The 25,799-nt window shown below is 36.6% G+C and overlaps 1 protein-coding gene across 12 annotated transcripts; it reads left to right on the top strand.

Moving 5' to 3' along the window:
- Window positions 1-1,124: 1,124 nt before the first annotated feature.
- On the top strand, window positions 1,125-24,733 carry TEX12 (testis expressed 12). 12 transcript variants are annotated; one of them, XM_056794398.1, is made up of 5 exons: window positions 1,125-1,284; window positions 4,441-4,522; window positions 6,150-6,264; window positions 6,365-6,416; window positions 24,221-24,733. In XM_056794398.1, the coding sequence occupies exons 2-5, from the start codon at window positions 4,460-4,462 to the stop codon at window positions 24,363-24,365; spliced, it is 375 nt and encodes a 124-aa protein (XP_056650376.1). In that variant the 5' UTR covers window positions 1,125-1,284; window positions 4,441-4,459; the 3' UTR covers window positions 24,366-24,733. The 12 variants fall into 12 exon arrangements, with proteins under 12 accessions (XP_056650376.1, XP_056650375.1, XP_056650374.1 ...); XM_056794397.1 differs by having other exon boundaries at window positions 1,165-1,317; XM_056794396.1 differs by having other exon boundaries at window positions 1,176-1,317; window positions 4,353-4,522.
- The last annotated feature ends 1,066 nt before the right edge of the window (window positions 24,734-25,799 follow it).

The raw sequence follows: 25,799 nt of genomic DNA, 5'->3' as shown, positions 1-25,799 counted from the left end.
TTTCACTATATACCTATTTGTTTAGGGCGATACAGATGTCACACTCTGAAACTCAGATTATTGTAATCGATGTCTAGCATTTTATATGGTGCTGTGGAAAAAAAATAAGTGAGATCTGGAACAGACGCCTGGGGTTTGAATTCCTAACTCTACTACTTGGTGGTTGTTTTTTAGGTTTCTGACTGGTCTTTGAATTCCTTCACACAAAAGAAAAGCTTAATACAAAAGGCACAAAAAACTTAAAAATAGGACACACTGAAGTACTTATAACCACTTTTAAACACGTCACATTAAAGAAACTTAATACTATCTGTATGGAATGAAATTGTATATTATCCCCCATCAACCCCAGAATTCCACTCCACACACTAAGTATGAAGCAGTTTTGGGAACTGCTAACCAGGCATTTTACATTTTTCCTCTTAGTTCCTCACTGTTTCCTTCAGTCTTTATTTTCTGTCAAGTCAGGGCTTCTTTCAGAGCCCTGGGGAAGTTCCAACTCAGCTACTGGGGGGGGGGGGGGGGTGTTAAATCAACAAACTTTCAAGTGCCTGCTGGGTGTGAGAAACTATAAAGAATTTAAAATAATTGGATCATCTCTGTCCTAAAGGAACTAACATTCTATCCGTGGGATAGATGTGTGAAGAAAAGTATTGTTGAAGAAAAAACATATTAATACTGTATTCTGTGATTTAGACCCAAGTCTGTCAGAAAGAATTTTATTTAATTTATAAAAGGGAAATGTCCAAAAAAAGATTATTTTGTTGTGTCTGACTGACTCTTCATGACCCTATTTGGGGTTTTCCTAGCACAAACACTAACAGTAGTTTGCCTTTTCTTTCTCCGGCTTTACAGATATGGAACTGAGGCCACTAGGGTTGTGACTTGGGCAGGGTTGCCACGGTTAGAAGCGTCAGAGGTCGAAATTGAACCCAGGTCTTCCTGATTCCTGGGCCAGTACGTTATAAACCGTGTTACCTAGCAGTCCTAGTAAACTAGGGATGCAAAATATAAAAGAACTACTTCGTGGGAAGAGGGTGTGGTTAGAAAGTAGAGTTAGGGCGGAGTTAGTGAGCGCTTTTCAGTCACGTGGACACGCTTGATGCTACGTAGAAGCGCGTTGGGCGCCCTCGGGCGGTGACCGTTAGGAACGCGACACATCCCGACTCCCAGCGATCAGCCACCACGGTGACGTAACGCAAGCGTTTGCACACGGCTCGCCGTCCTTCCTGGGCCCGCCCTGCCTCGTGCCAGAGCGCGGGCAGGAGCTGACTGAAGGAAGAGGTCCGGAGAGCACGAGACACACTGGAGGCCAAAGTGGGCGTGGGTGTCGGGGGAGGGAGGGTCGCCACTGAAGAGAGGGGGCTGAGGTCGCTTTGATGGGGTTGAGGGTGAAGGAGAAAAGGAGGAGCGTATGGTTTGTGGTAATTTAAAATGTGGTGGTAGCCCAAGTCTCCGGGCACCCAACTGAGATTTGGGGAAAGGAGGTGCGGGGTGGGGGAGGGGCCGTACTAGGTAGGGGGTAGGGAGAGTGAGAGTGAGAGAAGGACCCGGACTAGGTAAGGGCGGGGGAGCGGGGCAGAGGCGGGAGTGGGAGGGGCTACGGTGGAGGGAGACTGGGGGAAGGGTTTAAAGGGAGGGTTTGGGATAGGAAATAGATTAAGACGAGTTTCTGGTCTCGAATCTAGTTTAAGTTAGGTAAATGTTAGTTGTTTAGTCTCTTTTCAGTTGTCTCTGACTTTTATTGACACCTTTTGGGGTTTTCTTGGTAAAGGTACCAGAGTGGTTTCATATTTCCTCCTTCAGCGCATTTTACAGATGAGGAAACTGAGGCAAACAGGTTTAAGTGACTTGCCCTGGATCACACAGAGTTGAGATCAATGGCCTGCTGTGTTGGTCGGTCACAGTAGTTGAAAAAGAGGATTTAAACCATTTTATTCATGCTCAGCCCAGTGCCCTCTCCTTTTATAAATTAATTTTTATTAATTGCTTGTCAACATACAAGCAATTAAACATATAAAATGATAAAAAAAAAAAAAAACTTTGCTCCAAAATCCTAGGGAGAACCAAAAGAATTCCCAAGCCACATTGAAAAGATTGGTTTGGTTATGTTTTTCCTTAAAACCTGTCTGAAGCTCTACCACTTTTGGGATCTGTTTTCCTATGTTTCCCCCCCTTTTAAAAACTGTGTTTTATATGTGGTTCTGATTCAGCTATTTTCATCCCATCCCATCTCTATAGATGATACAATCATACATCTTTTAAAAAGTTCATTTTCCCCTTTTTTGATGGCAGTGATCTTTTTACTGCACCACTTTTCCTACTGAGGAAGGGAAGAGAGAGCAAATATGGGAAATGAGAGAAGACATGGGCTGTTTAGAGAAAGAAAAATAAACCCCAACATTGTTGAACTTAGACCCAGTGACTTTGTTTCCTTCACCCCCATTTTATTTATTTTAAAATTTTTGTTTAAAATTTTTTTCCATGTTTTCATGATTCATTTTCTTTCCCTCCTTTCTTCCTTCCCCCCTCCCAGAGTCGACAAGCAATTACACTGAATTGTACAAAGGTTACCTATTTCCATATTATTCATTTTTGCTATAAAGTGATTTTTTAAAGCCTAACCCCCAAATCACATACCCATAATATATGTGATAAGTGATGTCATATTTTTCTTTTGCATTTCTACTCCCATAGTTCTTTCTCTTAATGTGGTTAGCATTTTTTCCCATAAGTCCTTCAGGAGTATCCTAGCTTGTTTCATTGCTACTAGTAGCAAAGTCCATTACATTGGATTGTTAAACAATGTTTTACTTTCTGTTCATTTCACTCTGCAGTTCATTGAGGTTCTCCAAGTTCGTATAGAAATCCTCCAGACCATCATTCCTTGCAGCACAATAGTATTCAATCATGGTCATATACCACAATTTGTTCAACCATTCCCCAGCTGAGGGACAACTCTTCATTTTCCAGTTTTTTTGCCTCCACAAAGAGCATGGCTATGAATATTTTTGTACAAGTATTTTCCCTTATCTCTTTGGGGTACAAACCTAGTAGTGGTATTGCTGGATCAAAGGATATGCATTCTTTTAAAACTCTTTGCAGCATAATTCCAAATTGCCTTCCAGTGACTTTATTTCCTGACACAAAATGTCTTGATTATCCCAAAGGCAAATATCATTTGAATCTTAGTTTCCCTTCCAGGGTAGCTGCTGCTTAATTTTTAAAAAATTTCAGAACAATGAAACAAGTAATGTTCAAAGGAATAAACAATAAATGAGTGCTATACTGAATGTGTTAACATCTGTTTTTTGTATTTGTATGTTATGTATTTGTATGTTATGTATTTATTTTTATATTTAAGAATATTTGATATAACTAACAATTTAGCCTAATTTATTTAAGAATAGAGAAACTCAACAAATTTTGAGATTCGTTGTCTCAGATTTGAGATGTGCTATATTACTGCAGGTAGGGTCTGGAATCTAGGAATATGAACTCTTGTTATTTATTTCTTATGTGACCTTGGGCAAATCATTTCATCTCTGTACCTCAGTTTTCTCATTGGTTAAATATGGGAACTGGATTAATTGTTCTTTAAGGCTCCTTTGGGCTCTAAAGCTAAGGTCCTGTGATCTCCCAATAAGTTGGTACCTAAACTGAGGGCATTGTTATCTGTAAATAAATTACCAAAAGAAATAAATTAATTCTCTGTATGCAGATAAGTCTCCAGAATTATAGGAGAAAAGTAGTTTTTATTTTAAAAAAAGCAAATTCTGTGAAGGTAGTTGTGGAAATAGAATTGGGTTAGAAAGTTAAGGAGACTTGTTTTTTCATTTTAGCTGTGTCACTGTGCTAACTTTTCAGTCTTGACCAGATCTTTTAACTTCAGTTTCTTCATCTAAAATTGAGGAGGTTGGAGTAGATCATCCCTAAGAGTCTTTTCAAGATTTTATGATTCTTGGAAGATAGGAGATTTGTATGAGCCACTATTGAATGAAGACAAAAAATATTTTTTAAACATCAGGATTGTGACTACAGATTTCTTACAAGAATATTTTAGTACCATGCATGTGCCTAGTCCTTTGTTTGCTATAGATTTTTTTTTAAACCCTCACTTTTCTGTCTTAGTAACAACTCTACAGACTGACTGCCAGGCAGAGTTAAGTGACTTGCCCTAGGTCACAGTGCTAGGAAGTATCTAAAGTCTGATTTGAATCCAGGGCTTCCTGACTCTGTCTACTGTGCCACCTAGCTGCCTCTGCTGTATTTTTTATAAAGTGTACAAACCATTTTTGTGAATGAATTGAAACTAGTGCATCACAGACTCTGGAAAATCTTTCTATTTTCAGATGTTTTTCAGTAAGGACCTTCATATATCAAGGACCTGTGCTTTGATTTAATGTACAGCTGAATTAGACATTACTTTTGACTTTGCAGAAATTGTGTAAAAGATACCATGGCAAGTCACCTTGTGAAATCTGCAGAAAATAAAAGTTGTAAGCGACCAAGAGAGATGGAGGTGAGTTGGGAAACCATTTTTCACATTATATTTACTTAGATTTCTTCTTGTAAAGAAGTTTAAATCGATAGTTAGATTTAAATAACTTTTTATTCTCAAACCAAGCACCCGTGGGGATTTTTTTTTTAACCATTAGAGTACTGGACTTGGAAGTTAGGAAGACCTTAGTTCAAATCCTGTCCCAGACACTAGTAGTGTTACCCTTTGCAATCTACTTAGCCACATTTCTGAACCATAGTTTCTTCATCTGTAAAATGAGGATGTTGAAACTTGTGGCCTCTAAGATTCTTTTCAGTTCTAAATTTATGTTCCCACAAACACTACAATTTCTTATGTAAATTTAGTTGTTTTCTAAGCACCAGTATGAACCTAAGCCACAGTTCAGTTCTTGTGTTAGAACAGGGATGTTATCTATGTGGGAACTCCTTGAATCTATAACCCATCCAATATTAATATTAATTAATATTAAGGTTGTCCAATCTAATGTTCCTTATTCTTGTAACATTTCTTGCCTACATCTTTTTCCACTCACATTTATTGTGATATTCTTTATGCCATTTCCTGTGCACAGATCATTGCTGGTATTTTGAAAAAGCCTACTTAAGACCAAAACATACTCCTTCATCACCCTTTGTAGTTATCTGTAGTTTTGATTATTATATTTCCATTTTCAGTTGTAAACTGTTGCAAAACATTATGGGAAAATGATGTGAAAAATTTAGCTTTTTGTGGCAGGGAGCAACTTAGCATCTTTGAAAGCATGGTTCAGTTTAGCAAATGCAGTCCAACCGTTATTCTTTCACTTTTTTGATGCTGGGCCTGTTGGTAATTTCTTTCCCAGATATGTACTGATGGCCAGTCAATCACATCATAGTTTCATTAATAGGCTTTTCTCATTTGTTTTTATTTTATTTTGTTAAGTTGAATACTTATTTTTAAACAATTATGGTTTTTTAGGCTTTGCAATATTTTGAGGTTTGATATGATCAGCAATTTCATCTGGAAACAATGAAGATATTATCTTAATGACATTTGTGATTAGACACAGAATAGAATCAGTGTCTGAAGACCTTTTTGAATATGAGCTCTGGGACATTAACTTACTTGGATAATAATTTTAAACTAAGCAGACATGTTGATAATATTAGTATCAGGTGTTTTTGAGAATAATTTTTGGGAAACTTTTTGCCATTGTAAAAAAAAATTGTAGAATATCTATTACAGTAGTGTTTACAAATGATGGTTGGCATCATTGACAGTGTCAAATTGTCAATTGTCAAGTTGGTATCAAAGACAATGTTGTGTAACTAATCAAAACTTCTATTTACTTGAGAAGTACATAAAGCCATAATTGCCAGATACCAAAAACTAAACAAAGATGAATATGTCGAGCAAAATTCTCCTGTTATCTAAACTTTTCCTTGGTTTTAATTAGGGAGTTTTCATGATACTAAAATAAGGGGAGAGGGTTACATTAAGCTTTAATCTACCAAACCTGATAGAATAGTACTGTATTCCAGAAAAAAATTGCTATCTTCTATTATTTTCCTATAGCTTTTTAATTTGTATGGAGAGTAGTTATAGGAATCTTAATCTATATCCCTATTTCCTCTGTTACTTTTAATAGAATGAAACTTCAGTGAACTCACAGCTATCTTCTCTTGAAAAACCAGATTTTGTCTTTTCTGAAAATGCTGTGCCATCATTTTACAAAGCTGAAGTCCTGGAGAAAGTTTTAAATGGTGATGTACAAATACATATATTTCTCAAAAAATAGAATGAAAGAGCAATTCATTTCATAATAACAATGTCATTTCAAAATTCTACCTTTTTAATTAGCAGATATGAGCAAGGAGATTAATCTACTGTTGACTAAATATGCACAGATTTTAAGGCAAGTATATGTATTATATCTTAAATTCATAGAGTAGAAAAGCCTTGTCTTAGAATGCATATTGATTTAATAGCTAAGTTGATGTCTTACTTTGGAAAATTAATAGCAAAGACTTAGGCATATCAGTTAAAAATTTATTACTTAAAGAAGATTTTTGAGATTTTAGGTTCACCACAGCTTTTCTTTGTGGGGAAGTTAGTGATGTTCAGGCTGTTTGTCTTGTTTTTAGGGGATGGGTGGATTGTGGAGGGAGACACATTCTTTTCAGCTAGTGAATTGTTACCTATACCTTTTTTCCTTAGTGTCCTGACTAGCCTTGGAGGGCACAGGTTTGAATTGTGGGAGCAACCAGATGAAAACCACAATGTAGTAGTTAGCTTGGGTTTCCAATGTTGGGAAGTGAGGATCTCATAAAGATCCTCCTAAATGGCTTCTGTAGGGGAACCTTCCAGCATCATTGACTCAGTCTAAATTGAGACTTCCACAGGCTTAGGATGGTCCTTTTTGTGCAAACCAGTGTAATCTGAAGTCATCTAGGTCTAGGCAATTGCTAGATAAGGGAATTAATATGTTCAAGTCACTCCTTGTTGTCCCTAGGGTAAATTTCTTAATTTAGCATTTAAAGTTCTTTATAATCTGGCTCCAGCTATTTCACATTACTCCCCTTCTTACGCTATATATTTTTGTCATATTGGCCTACTTATTGTTTCCAGAACTTGATGTTCCATCAACCCCTCCCCCCCATCTCTAGGTTTTTACAGACATTTCTGTATGCCTGAAAATACACTTCTTCCTCACCTCCATTTCTTAACCTTTCTTCAAGATTCTACTTCGAAAGTGCTTTATATGCAAAACTGTTCTTAATAACCATGGTTGTTAGTGTTCACTCCCTTCTCAAATTATTATAGAGTTAACTTTTTAATGTTTTGTATACCTTTAGAATGTAACATTTTCAAAGGCAGGTATTTTTTTTTTGTCTTTGTATCTTCAGTGGGAAATGCAATGGATAGAGATAGTCTTATAGTCAGTAATTTCTGAATTGCTGGGGTTTTGTGACCCTTGGCAAGCCACTTAACCTTTCTTTTGCCTCAGTTTCCTCATCTGTAAAATGGGAATAATAATAAAACTACTTCAGAGGATTGTTTTAAGAATCAAATAAGTTAATAATATATAAAAACTCAGATTCAACTTTTATGAAAACCTTTAAGTACTACATAATAGTAATAACTGTTATTAGTACTACATAGTAAATGCTTAATAAATGCCTGTTGATTGATAAGGCAGGCTGTCAGCATCAATATAGCTACAGGGGATTCTGTATGGAAAATGTTGTTTTTTTTTTCAGGGGAAACTGTCCTTATCAACCAGTAGATGAGCTCTTTGAATCCTCCCTAGGTGTCCAAATTTTTACTGATTGCAGGAAGCCTCATTCATTCTGATGCCTGTTCTTTGTTTCCAGTTAATCCTATATATAGCTGTTTATACATAGTTAATTGGATGTTTTCTCTCCTGTTAGATTGTGAACTCAAGAGCAAGGACTCTTAACTCTATCCTCAGGGTTTAGCACAGTGTGTCTGGCACATAGTATGCTTATTGATTGACTAGAGACTGTAGCATTCAGCCTGGTCCATTCACAGACTTAGAATTAGATCTGGAAGTAGGTCTGATTATACTGAGTATACTGTAGAAATGGTAGTGGTTTACCAAAGAAATGCTGAGACTGTCCAGCTAATGATGATAAAGATCTCATAGGATGCTCTTGGGGGTATTGGATAAAGTGTAAGGAGAATATGCCTATTGGAATTTATATAGTGTATATTTTTTATGAAACCCCAACATGTACTTTTAAGTATTATATTTTTGCATATGATCTCTATATTTCATCTATTGTATGCAGTAATAATTAAGGGATAGAGACCTGGCCTGTTAATCAAGAAGACCAGGGTTCAAGTCCTTTGACAAATATTAACTGTGGGATCCTGACCAAATCACTGAACTGCTGAGTTACCCAGGCAACCCTCTAAGACTACAAATTGCCAAAGAGTTGCTGATTTGAATGATATGTCCTACAGGAATGGCCCAGAACATTCTCTTTTACCATATATTCTGTTATATGTTTGGTCTACTGCATGCAACACTAATTGAATGTTATATACTCTGTATCTGCATGTGATCCCCATGCATTTGGGATAATTGCCTGAGATTATCTGAATTAATGGATGTTTTATGATAATGAGAGGCAGTATGGTACAGTAGATTTGGAACTAGAGGATTTGCATTTGAATCTCAACTCTGCTACTATTTAACCTTGGGCAAATTTCCTAACCTGTTTGGACTATAGAATTATTACCTGTAAAGTGAGTTAATTGGAACAGATGAGCTGAGTTCTCTTCCCACTCTAAATCTGTGATCCTTGTGTACCTATATTTATAAGTAAGCATTCAGAGTGATTTGCAGAGACCAAATTTTTCACATTTTAGGGACAGTGACTAAATTTCAATTGTCTTTTTCTCAAACCTCATCTTCTTATTCTATCTGTAGCATTTAACACTGGTGACCACCCTTCTCCTTCTGGATAGTCTTCCCATTCAGAGTTTTCATGATTTAAGTCTCTTTAAACTATCCAATCTACCCTACTATTTCTGTTCAAATTCCTTTGCTGAATCATCATTCATGTCACATCCTAGAGCCATGTTGGCAAAGATGTGGCATGTGTGCCCCAGTGTGCTGGAGGGTATGCTCCCCTCCCCCCCCACTGTGCCCGAGGACATTTTTTACATGCTCTGCCCCTCTGTCCAGCAGCCTATGCTACCATTTCCTCCCTCCACTGTCTGCGGTAATGTAGGAGGCTTACAGGTGACTTGAAGGTACAGTTTGGGCACACAATCTCTAAAATGTTCATCAGTGCTGTCCTAGAAGATGTATCTCAATACTTTTTCCTGGACCTCTTTTTTCTTTATATACTTTCTTGTTTGGAGACCTCATTAGCTCCCATGGTTTAAGTTAATCTCTACACAGATGACTCCTGGCTCTATATGCATTCTTGGTGCTCTCCTGAATTCCAGCCTTACATTGCCTGCTACTTATTGGGATATCCTGAGTGATATCTTATAGGCATTAAAAAAAACCCTTCCAGTACCTTTTTTTTCTGTCTTAAAATTGTAGGAGTAAAAATGAATTAATACTCCTAGTATTTAAAAGTATAGGATTTTAATAATCAAAAGAGAAGGAAAAGAAAAAGGGTCTTTTAGTCAAGTGAGCCTCTATAGCAGCGGTTCTCAACCTGTGGTTTGTAGCAATGAGAATACATAATGCATATCAGGTACTTACATTCCGAATCATAACTGTAGCAAAATTACAGCTTTGAAGTGGCCACCAAAATACTTTTTTGGTTTGGGGTCACCGCAACATAAGGAACTGAATTGCAGGGTCACGGCATTAGAAAGGTTGAGAACCACTGCTCTATAGCAAAGAGAGCCAGAGACTCACACCTGTAGCACTTTACCAAAAGCTCCCAAAAAGAGCCCTGCAGCTGGGTCTCAGCCAAATTGATCTCCCAAGCCTCCCTACATAAAATGAGTAACTTAAAAGGATGCTGGGAATGTATCTCAGGTGTGTTTTCCACCTGCACATCACCCTGCTGTGATCCTTTGCGAGACCAGTCTCCCCAATGGTTCATTTTAAACATAATTAACTAAGGTACATACAATTTTACACAGGGAAAATAGAACAACTTGGGCATGAGGAAACAAAAAAAGAGAGTCATGAACAAAATCAATTAGGGGGCAATCCCCTTTGATATAACAAAGTATATATAAACAAATGTATTCAATCCCCCAAAGTTCAATTCTGTACATTCGGTTTTCTTCAGGAACTCCTAGAGCAGCATGTGGTTTCCGTGGCATCTTCTGCAAAGGAGTTCAGTCTCTGGATTCCAGGAGGCAGCAAATTTCTTTTCTTTTTTTTTTAAATAATATTTTATTTGATCATTTCTAAACATTATTCATTAAAGACAAAGATAATTTTCTTTTCCTCCCCACCACCCCCATAGCTGACCGTGATTCCACTGGGATCACATGTGTTCTTGATTCGAACCCATTGTCATGTTGTTAGTATTTGCATTAGAGTGTTCGTTTAGAGTCTCTCCTTTGACATGTCCCCTCAACCCCTGTAGTCAAGCAGTTGCTTTTCCTCGGTGTTTCTACTCCCACAGTTTGTCCTCTGCTTATGAATAGTGTTTTTTCTCCTAGATCCCTGCAGATTGTTCAGGGACATTACACCGCTACTAATGGAGAAGTCCATTACGTTCGATTATACCACAGTGTATTAATCTTTGTGTACAATGTTCTCCTGGTTCTGCTCCTCTCGCTCTGCATCCTTCCTGGAGGTCATTCCAGTCTCCATGGAATTCCTCCACTTTATTATTCCTTTTTGCACAATAGTATTCCATCACCAACATATACCACAATTTGTTCAGCCATTCCCCAATTGAAGGGCATCCCCTCGTTTTCCAATTTTTGGCCACCACAAAGAGTGCAGCTATGAAAATTTTTGTTCAAGTCTTTTTGTCCATTATCTCTTTGGGGTACAAACCCAGCAGTGCTATGGCTGGATCAAAGGGCAGACAGTCTTTTATCTCCCTTTGGGCATAGTTCCAAATTGCCCTCCAGAATGATTGGATTAATTCACAACTCCACCAGCAATGCATTAATGTCCCAATTTTGCTACATCCCCTCCAGCATTCATTACTTTCCTTTGCTATCATGTTAGCCAATCTGCTAGGTGTGAGGTGATACCTCAGAGTTGTTTTGATTTGCATCTCTCTGATTATAAGAGATTTAGAACACTTCTTCATGTGCTTATTAATAGTTTTGATTAACTGAAAATTGTCTATTCATGTCCCTTGCCCATTTATCAATTGGAGAATGGCTTGGATTTTTGTACAATTGATTTAGCTCTTTATAAATTTGAGTAATTAAACCTTTGTCAGAAGTTTCTATGAAGATTTTTCCCCAATTTGTTTTTTCCCTTCTGATTTTAGTTACATTGGTTTTGTTTGTACAAAAGCTTTTTAATTTGATGTAGTCGAAATTATTTATTTTACATTTTGTGACTCTTTCTATGTCTTAGTTTTAAAGTCTTTCCCCTCTCAAAGGTCTGACATGAATACTATTCTGTGTTTACCCAATTTACTTATGGTTTCCTTCTTTATGTTTAAGTCATTCACCCATTTTGAATTTATCATGGTGTAGGGTGTGAGGTGTTGATCAATTCCTAATCTCTCCCACACTGTCTTCCAATTTTCCCAGCAGTTTTTATCGAATAGTGGATTTTTGTCCCAAAAGCTGGGATCTTTGAGTTTATCGTATACTGTCTTGCTGAGGTCTCTTGCCCCCAGTCTATTCCACTGATCCTCCTTTCTGTCTCTTATCCAGTACCAAATTGTTTTGATGACTGCTGCTTTGTAATATAGTTTAAGGTCTGGGACTGCAAGGCCCCCATCATTTGTGTTTTTTTTTTTCATTATTTCCCTGGATATCCTTGATCTTTTCTTATTCCAAATGAACTTTGTTATGGTTTTTTCTAAATCAGTAAAGAAATATTTTGGGAGTACCATGGGTATGGCACTAAATAGATAAATAAGTTTGGGTAGGATGGTCATTTTTATTATATTGGCTCATCCTATCCATGAGCAGTTAATGCTTTTCCAATTGCTCAAGTCTAGTTTTAGTTGTGTGGAGAGTGTTTTGTAGTTGTGTTCATATAGTTCCTGTGTTTGTCTCGGGAGATAGATTCCTAGGTATTTTATTTTATCTAAGGTGATTTTGAATGGGATTTCTCTTTCTAGTTTTTGCTGCTGAGCTATGTTGGAGATATATAGAAATGCTGATGACTTATGTGGGTTTATTTTGTATCCTGCAACTTTGCTAAAGTTGTTGATTATTTCAATTAGCTTTTTGGATGAATCTCTTGGATTCTTTAAGTAGACCATCATGTCATCTGAAAAGAGTGATAACTTGGTCTCCTCCTTGCCTATTTTGATGCCTTCAATTTCTTTTTCTTCTCTAATTGCTACTGCTAGTGTTTCTAGTACAATGACAAATAGTAGAGGTGATAATGGGCATCCTTGTTTCACTCCTGATCTTATTGGGAATGCATCTAATTTATCCCCATTGCAGATGATATTAGCTGATGGTTTTAGATATATACTGTTTATTATTTTTAGGAACGACCATTCTATTCCTATGCTTTATAGTGTTTTTAATAGGAATGGGTGTTGTATTTTATCAAAGGCTTTTTCTGCGTCTATTGAGATAATCATGTGATTCTTGTTGGTTTGCTTGTTGATGTGGTTAATTATGTGGATGGTTTTCCTAATATTGAACCAGCCCTACATCCCTGGTATAAATCCTACTTGATCATGGTGGATGACCCTTCTGATCACTTGCTGGAGTCTTTTTGCTAGTATCCTATTTAAGATTTTGGCATCTATATTCATTAGGGAGATTGGTCTATAGTTTTCTTTCTCTGTTTTTGACCTGCCTGGTTTTGGATTGAGTACCATGTTTGTGTCATAAAAGGAGTTTGGTAGAACTCCCTCTTTGCTTATTATGTCAAATAGTTTGTATAGTATTGGGATTAACTGTTCTCTGAATGTTTGATAGAATTCACTGGTAAATCCATCGGGCCCTGGGGATTTTTTCTTAGGAAGTTCTTTGATGGCCTGTTGGATTTCATTTTCTGATATGGGATTATTTAAGAATTCTATTTCTTCTTCTGTTAGTCTAGGCAGTTTGTATTTTTGTATATATTCATCCATATCACCTAAATTGGTGTATTTATTGCTATATAATTGGGCAAAGTAATTTTTAATGATTTCCTTAATTTCCTCTTCATTGGAGGTGATGTCCCCCTTTTCGTCTTTGATGCTGTTAATTTGCTTTTCTTCTTTCCTTTTTTTAATTAGATTGACCAGTACTATGTCTATTTTGTTTGTTTTTTCAAAGTACCAGCTTCTTGTCTTATTTATTAAATCAATAGTTCTATCACTTTCAATTTTATTAATTTCTCCCTTAATTTTTAGGATTTCTAGTTTGGTTTTATGCTGGGGGATTTTAACTTGATCGCTTTCAAGTTTTTTTATTTGCATTTCCAATTGATTGATCTCTGCTCTCCCTAGTTTGTTAATATATGCACTCAGGGATATGAATTTACCTCTGATTACCGCTTTGGCTGCATCCCAAAAGGTTTGAAAGGATGTCTCGCCATTGTCATTTGCTTCGGTGAAATTATTAATTGTTTCTATGATTTCTTCTCTAAACGATTTTGGAGTATCATATTGTTTAATTTCCAATTAGTTTTTGATTTGGTTTTCCATGTACCATTACTGATCATTATTTTTAATGCCTTGTGATCTGAAAAGGCTGCATTTATTATTTCTGCTTTTCTGCATTTGTGTGCCATGTTTCTGTGACCTAGTGTATGGTCAATTTTTGTGAATGTGCCATGTGGTGCTGAGAAGAAGGTGTATTCCTTTTTATCCCTATTTATTTTTCTCCATATGTCTATTAATTCTAATTTTTCTAAGATTTCATTCACTTCTTTTACCTCTTTCTTATTTATTTTTTGATTTGATTTATCTAAATTTGATAATGGTTGGTTTAAGTCTCCCACTAATATGGTTTTACTGTCTATTTCTTCCTTCAATTCTCCTAGTTTCTCCATTAAAAATTTGGGTGCTATATTATTTGGTGCATACATGTTGATTAGTGATATTTCCTCATTATCTAAAGTCCCTTTTAACAAAATATAATTACCTTCCCTATCCCTTTTGATCAGGTCTATTTTTGCTTTGGCTTTATCAGATATCATGATTGCAACTCCTGCCTTCTTTCTGTCAGTTGAGGCCCAGAAGGTCTTACTCCATCCTTTAATTCTGACCTTGTTGGGTGTCTACCCGCCTCATGTGTGTTTCTTGAAGACAACATATGGTAGCGTTTTGGATTCTAATCCATTCTGCTATTTGTCTATGTTTTATGGGTAAGTTCATCCCATTCATGTTCAAAGTTATGACTGTCACTGGTGGACTCCCTGGCATTTTGATATCCTTCCCTAATTCTAAGCTTTCTTCTTCAGCTCTACCTTTTAGTCCAGTGATTTACTTTAAATCAGTCCCTCTTGTCCCCTCCCTTGATATGTTTCCCTTTCTAGTCCCTCTCTTTTTGTTCCCTCCCCCTCCCCCCTTCTTCCCTCCCTTTTTTGTGTTCCCTCCCCCCTCCCCCTTTGGTTTTTCCCTTCTCCCTTCCCTTGTTGGGTAAGATAGAATTCACGATCCCAATGGATCTGGATGTACTTCCCTCTCAGAGTTGATTTCCCTGAGAGAGTTTTAAGTAAAAACTCTCTTCCTCTCCTTCTTATAGGAGTTTTCTTCCCCTCCCCTTCCCGTGTGAATCTTTGTGTGAGAACGATTATTCTATTTGGTCTTTCTTTACCCCCTATTTATACATTACATTTTCCCCACATGTTAGTATACATAGATTGATATAAATGTAGTCCTTATAGAAGAGAGTTTGGGTAAAAGAAAAAGATAACATTTTTCTCCTTTTCCCTTTCCTTCATATTTACCTTTCAGGTATTCCATGCTCTTTGTTTTTCGATATCGAACTTTCCATAGAGCTCTGGTCTTTTCTTTGCAAAAAGTTGGAAATCTTCTATTTTGTTGAATGCCCATACTTTCCCTTGGAAGTATATAGTCAGTTTTGCTGGATAGCTGATTCTTGGTTGAAGACCCAGCTCTCTTGCCTTTCTGAAAATCATGTTCCATGCCTTACGATCATTCAGAGTGGAACTTGCAAGGTCTTGTGTGACCCTGATTGGCATTCCTTTATATCTAAATTGTCTTTCTCTGGCTTCTTGTAGGATTTTTTCTTTTGTTTGAAAGCTTTGGAATTTGGCAATTACATTCCTGGGAGTTGTCTTTTGGGGATTTAGTGTAGAGGGTGTTGTGTGAGCTCTGTCAGTGGCTGTATTGCCCCCTTGTTCTAGAATCTCTGGGCAATTTTCTTTGATTATATCTTGTATTAGGATGTCGAGTTTGCTGTTTATTTCTGACTTTTCTGGAAGTCCAATTATTCTTAATTATCTCTTCTTCCTCTATTTTCCAAGTCTGTCACCTTGTTAGTGAGATATTTTATGTTCTCTTCTAATTTCTTGATCTTTTGGATTTGCTTTATTGATTATTGCTCTTTTACCTGCTCGTTGTATTCGAGTTGCCTAATTCTGACCTTTAAAGCCTGGTTTTCCTTTTCAGTTTGGTCAAACTGGTTTTGTAGATGTGTGAATTTCTTTTGCATTATTTCCCACTTTTCCTCCCAGAAGGCTTCCATCTTTTTGATCCTTTCCGATTCAAATTCTTCATGGGTTTGTGGAGAGTTTCCATTTCCTTTGGAAGGTTTCGGAGCATTTGCTTGTGTTTCCTCTTCTATCTCCTCTGTATTTTGTATTTTTGCTCCATAAAATGTGTCTAAAGTCATCCCCTTCTTCTTGTTTTTCTTGGAATTTTGGGGCTTTTGTGCTTCTGTGGAGTTTGCCATCTCTGTCTGAGTGGGGAGGACTAGCTTTTCTTATCTCTGTCTGATGTTCAGAGGTTTTAGCCCTAGGCAGATTGTCCGTTCTATGCAGTTGTTGTTCTGTCTTCCCGGGGAAGCCAGGAATTGTTGGTGTTTCCCTGTTACTGCCCTCCTCAGTTCCCTCCCGATGCTTCTCTGTTGCCTTACTTCCATGCTCAGGCAGCAAATTTCTTAACCTTAAAAACATTTCTCAAAAGGAACTTAAAACTTTTCAATACAAAATAAAAACACATTCTACCCCCCTCCCCCCAGGAGGATACAGGGATACACATAGGAATCACACAAGGATACATGGTCAAGTCATAAGGCATATGAATCAATTATGAAAACCATCAAAGAATCCAAAGAAATTAAGAAATAAACTGAGTGAAATATAGAATATCAAAAATGTGAAAAAATTCTAGGAAAAAGGAAAAAAAAATCACAAATCACAAAAAGATCCATGTCTCATAAGTCTACACCGACAATCACTCACTAACCCAATTTAGCAGTCTGGAATACAGTAAGTTGTCACATCATGAAAGAAAATAGAAAAAAAAAAGACTAGGTTTCAAAACAAATGGGAAATAGCATTCCCTGGTTTGGCTCTTTCCCCCCCTGCTTTTAAGGATGATGGAGCCAGAACAATCGATGTTATATACATGATAAAGGGTGTGGTACAAGGAAGTGCTGCATTTAACACATGTTGAATAGCCACAACCTTGAGTCTCACATATGATCAAATCTTTGCACTCTTTGCGCAGAATGTCATCAATCCCCATAGGATTAGTTTGGTCTTTTACCTTTTGTGCTTGTGTGTCACTTTGTAGGTCAACTTCTGTGCTCCTTTGTGGTCTGTTTTTCCTTGATTAAGACATATTCATTGAGCAAAAGTCTCATGATATAAGTTAGTGGCAAGTTGCAACAGTCCAAAGCTTTTTGGATACACATCTGTATGCTAGGCAAATGGACGTCTTAGCTTATTCTGTTGCAAAAAAGTAAAATAGTTAAAAAAATCTTTTCAGTATTGGTGACATGTGCTTTAAATATAAAAAAATGAGAGAAAAACTCAAATACTGTATCACACATGTAGGAAGAAAAGCAATAATTAAAAAAATATCAAAATTGTATATATTTCACAATTATAGAGGTAAAATATAGGGGCTACTTGCTGAAAAATAAGATTCATTTCCTCTTTAATTTGCCATGATCTGCAGTGTGAGTGCAAATGACGTAGATAAAGCACTGGAGGTTTAGCAGCAATAATACATTCAAAAGAAAAAACTTATGGAAGGCACAAAATGTTATAAAAGGTACATAGGTCAATATAGGTCACCAATATAGTTGTTGTTGTTTTTGAGATAATATATCTATTGTCCTATAAGGGCAATTTGTTCCAAGTAGAAGGATCAAATACAATGCAACAAAATAATATAGATCCAGCAATAGAAAAATCTTATCATTATCAGTAGTCAAATCAGTACAGGCAATTCATTCATTATCAACAGAAGGTACAATCAGTCACATAAGTTGTTGTATGACAAATATATGCTACAAGTTCTTCTACATCTAGGAAATCTTGCAACCTTGGAGGAGATAGGTTTCAACAAATTCAAAACATAAACCTTTGTACTGCTGATAAAAGTACTCTTTTGGTCCAAAATATCATCCAGAATTCAATAGACTTCATGGGAAATGCTCCATCCAGGGGTATTATGTTCCCTAGGAATACTTTTGCATCGCCTATGTCTCATCCATTACATTTCTACAAAAGCAGAGGTGGTGAAAAAAAATATTGCTACAGCATTTTACTTCAGTTTCTAAATGAATCCGTATATCTTATTACACACAAATCAAAAGCAAGCAGTCAGAGGTAGTGGGGCTATGAAAAACCTTTTAAATCAATGTGACAAGTAGGATGGTACAAATAAAGATAGTAAGAGGGTAGAGAGGCACTGTATTCAAAACCTGTTTCTTCGGTACTATTTGGAGGGGAGACAAAACTGGAAAGGGTTAACATCAACAAAAACAAAGTCTAAGGGACACCACCTTCTGTCCCACATGGAGGGGCAGTAGCACCCTGAGTATTTTGTGGACGAGCTCCACTCATGATATACTATTGTGGGATAAGTTGGTTTGAGTTATCAGTTGCCCTATTTATATCCCTAGGATTGTTATCAATTCTAAATTTTTGATTCCTGAAATCATTTTTGTAATTATTATTTCTATAATTGTTTCTGTATTATTCCATTGAATATTATTTCTAATTGCTTGGAAGAAATTCCTACAGTTCATCATTATGTGGCCCTTCTTTCCACAGAGGTGGCAGATTGATAATTAGGTTCTTGGAGAAGAGCAAGTGCCATTAGTTGAGTATCGTGTCCTTTTTCTTGTTTATCAGTTCTTTCAGTTAAGGATTTTAATTCTTTGTAAATCTTTTCTAGTAGATCATTAGTTTGATTGTTTTTCTTTATTGCCTTTAAAGACATAAGCAGCAATTTGCCTCAACTCATCAGTATCCATTTCAGGCCACTTTTGGCAATGCGTTTTAAAATAATCCTGGATTACTCTGGAACAGTGGTTTACAAAATGTCATTTTATATGTCTAATGTCTCTTTCTGTAGAAAGGTCAAGGTCTAGGTATCTACCTCCTAATTCAGTGAGCCTATCCATAAATTGGGAGGGTGTCTCATCATTGGATTGTTTAAGGCATTCAAATTTAGTCCAAGTATCTGGTCTTTTGGAGCATTCTCGCATTGCTTTTAGAATGTCATCCCTAGCACGATATAGTTGCATATGTTCATCGTGATCGTTATAGTCCTAATGAGGATCTACAGGTGCCCATTGTGATGCATTGCACCCTTGGCTTTATTAACATGAGAGATGATCTTATCTCTCTCATGTTCTGTTAGAAAGGCATGGAGCAATTGCTCAACTTCAACTTAAAAGAAGGATCGAAATGAAAGAATATATTGGCCATCTTTTTTGTTACCAGGATAGGTTCATCTTCTTAACTAGGAACATCTCATTTAAATTCCTTAATATCCTGATTGAAGAAATTTGGGCACAGACAGAAGAAATGACATGCAAAGCAAAGAGAGCAAAGATGCATTGAACACAGATCATCGGGGGAGGAGAGAGAGAGTAGAGGGTAAAAATTCCATGGAAGCTTGAAGTTGTCAGACCCCAGCTATCCTGGTTTCATTCTTCATCTATGGAGAGTGGTCTGAAAACACCATTTCACCTTCTCTCTGTGCATTACCTTTTCTACCTCTAATTGGAGCTGAAAAAGATAGTCTTACCCATTATCTTCCCTGAGGGGAAGATATTTTGTCCTTTTGAAGAGACTTATTTCAAAGCCTTCAACCAGTATTACAACTTAGAATTAGGGAAACCCTTTCCCTCTTTCCCAGCCTCATCCTTATTTACTTCTCCCCAAAAGAATAAAAGATCCTTTAACTAAAGAAATTATTTTGAAGGATTTTGTTATTAGAGGGAGGAATTTGACTTACCATCTGTGAGGAAAACCTCTGTTAAGTTGTTTGGTGAGAAAGAACAGGAAGTGTGTATGTGTGTGGCTCAGGATTCAGCTTCTTTCATTCAACTACTTCCTGGTGTGACATCTTTTGATTTCTCCAATTGTAGCTCACTAATTCCCTTCTCTAGTATAATAGGTTCATCTTCATAACTAGGAACATCTCGTTTAAATTCCTTAATATCCTGGGGTGTGAGAGGCCTATGTTGTTTTAATATTAAGATAGGCCCATTTGATGCTAATGTGGACTCTTCCCTTAAGGGAAAAAGAAATTCATAGGAATTGGTTAGTGGTTGTGGTTTTCTAGGAGGTGTTTGTGTGGATACTGAGGTAGTACAGGTAGGAACCTGTATAATAAGAGGATAAGGGTTTCTTGGAGCTGGGGTTGGTCATGGAGTGGGAGAAGGGACAGGGTAGGATGGGGCATCTGGAGAAGGAGTAGGGGAGGGAGGTTTAGGCAAGAGTGCTCAATTTGAGAGAGGATGTTTTCCATCTGAGACATAGAGGCGTCTTTTGTCTCTATTTCAGGAGAAATAGGATTTTCCTCTCTCAGTAGTTCAGGAACAGGTTTGGAAAAATCAGATATATTTTGGATGGAATCTTCCTTGGACCATTTAAGGAATGTTTAAAATTGTCCAGTTAAAATTGAATGTCAGCTTGCATTTTAGCTTGCATTTTGTGTATCATAATCTTTTGTGCCTTGTTTTTTAATTTAATTTTAATTTTAATTTAATTTAAGAATTGATAAAGAAAATTTCCTAACAACATAAGAAGGAGGCATTCTGAAAACTTAAAGGTTCCTAATTGAAATAAAGCCAAAAAGGTTTCTTGTAGAGTAGCATTCATTATTAGCAGTTCAAAAAAGATAAAACTGAGTGCTCAATACTAGCCTCTAGTGGCAGGGGTGAAGAGGTTTAAGTCAAGGAGTATGAGCTGGTTTTAGGGGTGAGGACTCCTCTTAGCTGGAGTGGAAAGAGGTTTTTTTTTAGCTAAGAGGGAGAATAGAAAGCTGGGTGGGGTGTTTTGGAAAAGGACTTAGGACCAGTACCCCCTAAAAAGGGAAAAAGGATTCTCCTCCGTTGAGCTGGGGTTTAGGTCAGGGAGTTTAAAGCTTACCAGTGGCAGTAACAGCAAGCAGAAGTAACAACAAAAGGAGTTAGCAGGAACAGCTTCTGTGAGGGAGAGACCCAGCTACCTGGCTCTCTTGGTGGGTAGGTGTAGGCAGTGAGCTAGAGAAAGCTTTGAAGGGTTTCCCTAAAGAAGAGGGAAGAAGGGAGAGGGAAAACCATGGCAGGAGAAGAAATCTGGTTCCTCTAGTTCTGAGGTCCCTTTGTAGTCGCCAAAATTGTAGGAGTAAAAATGAATAAATACTCCTACTATTTAAAAATACATAGGATTTTAATAATGATCAAAAGAGAAGAAAAAGAAAAAGGGTTCTTTCAGTCAAGTGAGCAGTGCAAAGAGAGCCAGAGACTCATACCTACAGCACTTTACCAAAAGCATAAGCTCCCAAAAAAGAGCCCTTCAGCTGGGTCTCAGCCAAATGTATCTCCCAAGCCTCCGTACATAAAATGAGGACAGGCTGTAACTTAAAGGGATGCTGGAAATGTAGCTCAGGTGTGACAAATTTTCCACCTGCACAGAATCAATACTAATTTAATTTATTTATTAAAATCCTTCCCTTCCATCTTAGAATCAATATGGTGTATTGATTTCAAGGCAGAAGGATGGTAAGGGCTAGCAATGGGGGTTAAGTGACTTGCCCAGGGTCACATAGCTAGGAAGTGTCTGAGGCTAGATTTGAACCCAGGACCTCTTGTCTGCAGACCTGGCTCTTTATCCACTCTGTTACCTAGCTTCTCCTACAACCTACATGCATTTTAAATTTATTAACCAAGATAGAGCTCATTATCTTTTCCCCAAAATCCATGTCACTAAACTTGACGATTGTTGTTGAGGGCACCACTATCTTACCAGGAACCAAGACTCAGTCAGTGCTGTCCTTGATTCCTCACTCTCATCCTACATATCTAGTAAATTGCCACATCTTGTCCTTTTGTATCCAAGTATATTTTGCACATATTTCTTCTCTACACTGTATTAGGTGGTTATTTTCTTAGGTGGTTTATGGTAATAGGAGATTGCTGAGGAAGCACACTGAGTAATAAGGTAGGCATTCTTATTCTCTTACAATCTTTTACACAACTCCCACAGCCCAGACCTTGAGTTCAGGCCCTCAACACCTCTATTTTTGTTGTTTATTTGTGTCTGACTCTTCATTGCTCCATTTGGTATTTTCTTGGCAAAGATACTGGAGTGGTTTGCCAATTCCTTCTCCAGCTCATTTTTCCAGAGGAGGAAACTGAGACAAACAGGGCTAAGTGACTAACCCGGGGTCACACAGCTAATAAATGTTTGAGGCCATATTTTACCTCAACAAGATGAGTCTTCCTGATTCCACTGTGCCCTTTAGATCCTCAATAGACTATTTTAATAACTTCCTAATTAGACTATCTGCCTTATGCCTCCCTCCCCTGTGATCTGTTTTCCTCATACTTGCCAAAGTGATTTTCCTAAATTGTAGATCTGACCTTTTCACCATTCTATTTAGTAAACGTCAGTGGCTTATTACCTCTAAGTGCAAATACATTCTTTTTTGGCATTTAAAGTTTTTTTTTATAACCTAGCACCTCCCAACCTCTTCATTTTTCCTTATATGTTACTCCCCTCCACACACAATGTAGTCCAGCTATACTGGCTTCCTTTCTGTTGTTCACACATGACACCATCTTCTGTCTTCATGCTTTTGAGCAGGCTGTGTGCCATATCTGGCATGCTTTCACTCCTCTCTTCTGCCCTTTGGAGTCCCTGGTTTCCATCAAAATTCAGTTCAAGTGCCACCCTCTATAGGAGGCTGGTCCTGTTCTCATCACCTGGTGCCTTCCCATTCAAGGTTACCTTGTTTGCTTTTATTTGTTAGAATGTAAGTTTCTTGAAGGTAGAGTCTGCTTCATTTTTTTTTGTCTTTGTATACAATGTCAGTAAATGAGCATCATATTGATTATGGGGTCAGGTCCTATACTAAGTGCTAAGGATACACATAAAGGCAAAAATATTACCCCTGCCTAGCACTGAGGCACATACTTAATAAATACATACAGTAGTCTCTCTCCCCTTATTGGAGATTTCATTTTCAGCAGTTTCAGTTCAGTAGCACACTACTGTTTCACTTTAACTTTTTTAGGATTTTTTGGGCGAGTGAAATAGGGTGGAATAGCCTATACAAAGCAGAGGGGCAGGAGTAGAGAGAGAGAGAGAGAGAGAGAGCACATAAATATGGTCAAACAGGTATTTGCCTGTATTTGCTGGAGGTCTTTAGAACATATCCCTGGCAGATACTGGCACCCTACTGTACTTGATTGATGGAAGATTTGGACCTTGAGAATCTTGATTTTAAGTTCCTGGGACTTTAGTTCCTAAGAAACTGTGTGTCTAGGGCTCACAATGATTGCATTAGAACAGCAGCCTTAGTCTTTGTGGGAAGAAATTGTTGTTACCTGGGTCAGGAAGGGGAAGGATATAGAGTACAGCCTTTTTGCCAGCCTCCATAAAGTTAAGGAGTACTGAATGAGAGGGATGAATCTTTGCTATACTGGGGAATGTGGAGAACTGCAGATGATTTGTGATTGAGCTACTAGGTGAGTGGATCTTTCCAAAAGCCTTTAATATAGCTTTGCCAGAGAATGACATTAAAGAGATTATTTTTTTTTCATTGTTTATTTGGGCATGATACCCTAGTCCCCCACCTGTGTGCTCTGACATTTTCTTTCTTAATTAATTAATTGTTTTAGTGCCAGTTAAATGATTTTTAAAATGTCTGTTTTTTTTTTTCCAAATTCACATTCTTATCTGAGTTGTTATCATAGTAAAGACTGAGTTATGTATTATTATGTATTAGAGGGTTTTAGCTAAGCTGAGACTGAGGGTGGCTTGACCAAATGTTATCTACAACAACACCAATTTGAATCTAGTAATCCAAGTGAATTCAGTTTTGAGTGGCCTTTAGTTTATACATCATTTGGTGCCATTGTCAGCAATTCTACTCAACTGAATTCTTGAGATTATAGGTCATATAGGTTGGGCCCCATAGTTTACTACTGAGAAAATACAGGTTAAGTGACTTTCCCAAGGCCACATATTTAATAATTGTGGAACTGGAATTTTGATCCTTCTTGACCTAATTTAGTGCTAATTTTTTTGTTTTGTTATCCATTTTAAAAATGATTCTTAATTGTGATGAGACATTTACAGTTTTTAAAATTTTAAATCTTTAAATATACATGCAGAAAAATTGAGTGCTTTAATACCTGGCAGTAATATAAACTACCATATAGATTATTTAAGTCTTTGCTTATGTAGATGTATAAAACAAATATGAAAATTATAGTTACAAATTTAGAATTTTTGCCTATTAAGAGTGTTATAAGACTTTACATTGTCAGAAAATAATTTAAAGTATTTTAATTTTTATGAAAAAATCTTCATCACAGATAGATGTTTGAAAGAAATGTCCAAGCAATGTCAAATTAAACAATACTGAACAAAATTGATTATGATTCGATTTTATAGTGTTTTAATTTTAGATTTGTTTTTCTTAATAGTGAGAGAGCTGCAGTGGATGCTTCTTACATTGAAGAGTTTGATGCAATCTTCAAAGAAGCCAGTACTTTAGAAAACCTCCTGAAACAAAAAAGAGAAAGTCTGAGGCAAAGATTCACAATGATTGCAAATACTCTGCAAAGCTAAAATGAAATATAAATGCAAAATAATAGGAGAAACCAAACTGTTTGTTATACCATTTCTGTTGTGTATTTAAAAATGCTAATATGTGCTTTGAAAATACAATATTCATCACCTGTCTTTAGTAGCTATAGAAAATGTACAGAATTCATTTATAAAAGGAAATATTCAAGATTTTTTGTTGGATTTGATAGAATTTCTAAGACATCAGTTTTAAATATTTGCTTTTTATCTTGAAGTTTTATAACTGACATAAAAATGTAAAATTTTGTTAGTCTAATCACATGTGGGTAATTTTCTTTTTGTCTTAAAACTCCTTGCATTTTAAAGAGGACTTCCTGGGATAAATGAATAGAAACCAGTTTGAAAGTGAATCTGATAATATTTCTCATCTTATTGGTGTTGTTCTTTCAATATGTATATCTTTTTTTTTACATTTTCTTGGGACAATTTAAAAGATATTTCACGATTTGTTTTTTCTTTAATCACTGCTTGATTAGAAAGTTGATATAAAGTACACATTAAATTGAATTCTATATGTTATTTAGGATAATTATTTCATTAGTAGTTGGTGCACATGACTTAGCAAAAATGCTTTTAAGTTAATTAATGTGTTTTACTGAAATAGTTCTTATAAAATTATAGACTTCTAAGTGGAAGGAACCTTAGAGATCATCAAGTATAGTTTCTGCTGCAGTATTCCTGATACATGATTGGTTACCCAGTTTCTGCTTGAAATACTCCATTAACAGTGAATACAGTATTTCTGAGGAAATTCATTCCATTTGTGGACAGATCTTTATACATTCATCCATAGTGGAAAGAATTGGTTTAAGTTTTGGTTATGACCTAGGCTGTGTGATCCTTGGTACATCATTTGGGATCTGAACAAAAGTTTTCCTCTCTACTGCACCATGTTGCCTCTGTAGTATAGAGGAGACACACACACAAAAATCTTTTTAACATATGCCTATATAGCAATAAAAAGAGGAAGTAATTTAAGCCAACTTAGATCTTTTGTTGGCTATGCCAGAAAACTTAGCTTTGTAAGAATTTTAGAAAAAGGATGGGTAGAATGGATTTATTTAGCTTTCTATGTCTTCTGCCAAAGTCCTGGAGCTATTTGCCAAGAAGAAGAGCAAGAAGTTGAAACTCTGTCATTATTACAAAACCTTTAAGGCGAATCATCACTATGACCAATATCCCTTACTATTGATCCTCCAGCTTCCAGGGTCACTTATATTTACCACGTAGACTTCTGGGGATTAATGTAGATGCATAATTTTGATCTGTATGTAAGGTGATGAATAGAAAATAGCTTCCTAGGCCTTAGGTTTGTATAATATCCTTGTAGATTTTCAGAAGTTAATGAACTTTTTTTTTCTGAATCTGTTGGACCCAAGAGAGGGTAGCTAATTATGAGGATATTCTCATTTATTC

The sequence above is a fragment of the Monodelphis domestica genome, chromosome 4 (genome assembly GCF_027887165.1).
Source record: "Monodelphis domestica isolate mMonDom1 chromosome 4, mMonDom1.pri, whole genome shotgun sequence".
Lineage (NCBI taxonomy): Eukaryota > Metazoa > Chordata > Mammalia > Didelphimorphia > Didelphidae > Monodelphis > Monodelphis domestica.
This window is presented reverse-complemented; position numbering and strand designations above follow the sequence as displayed.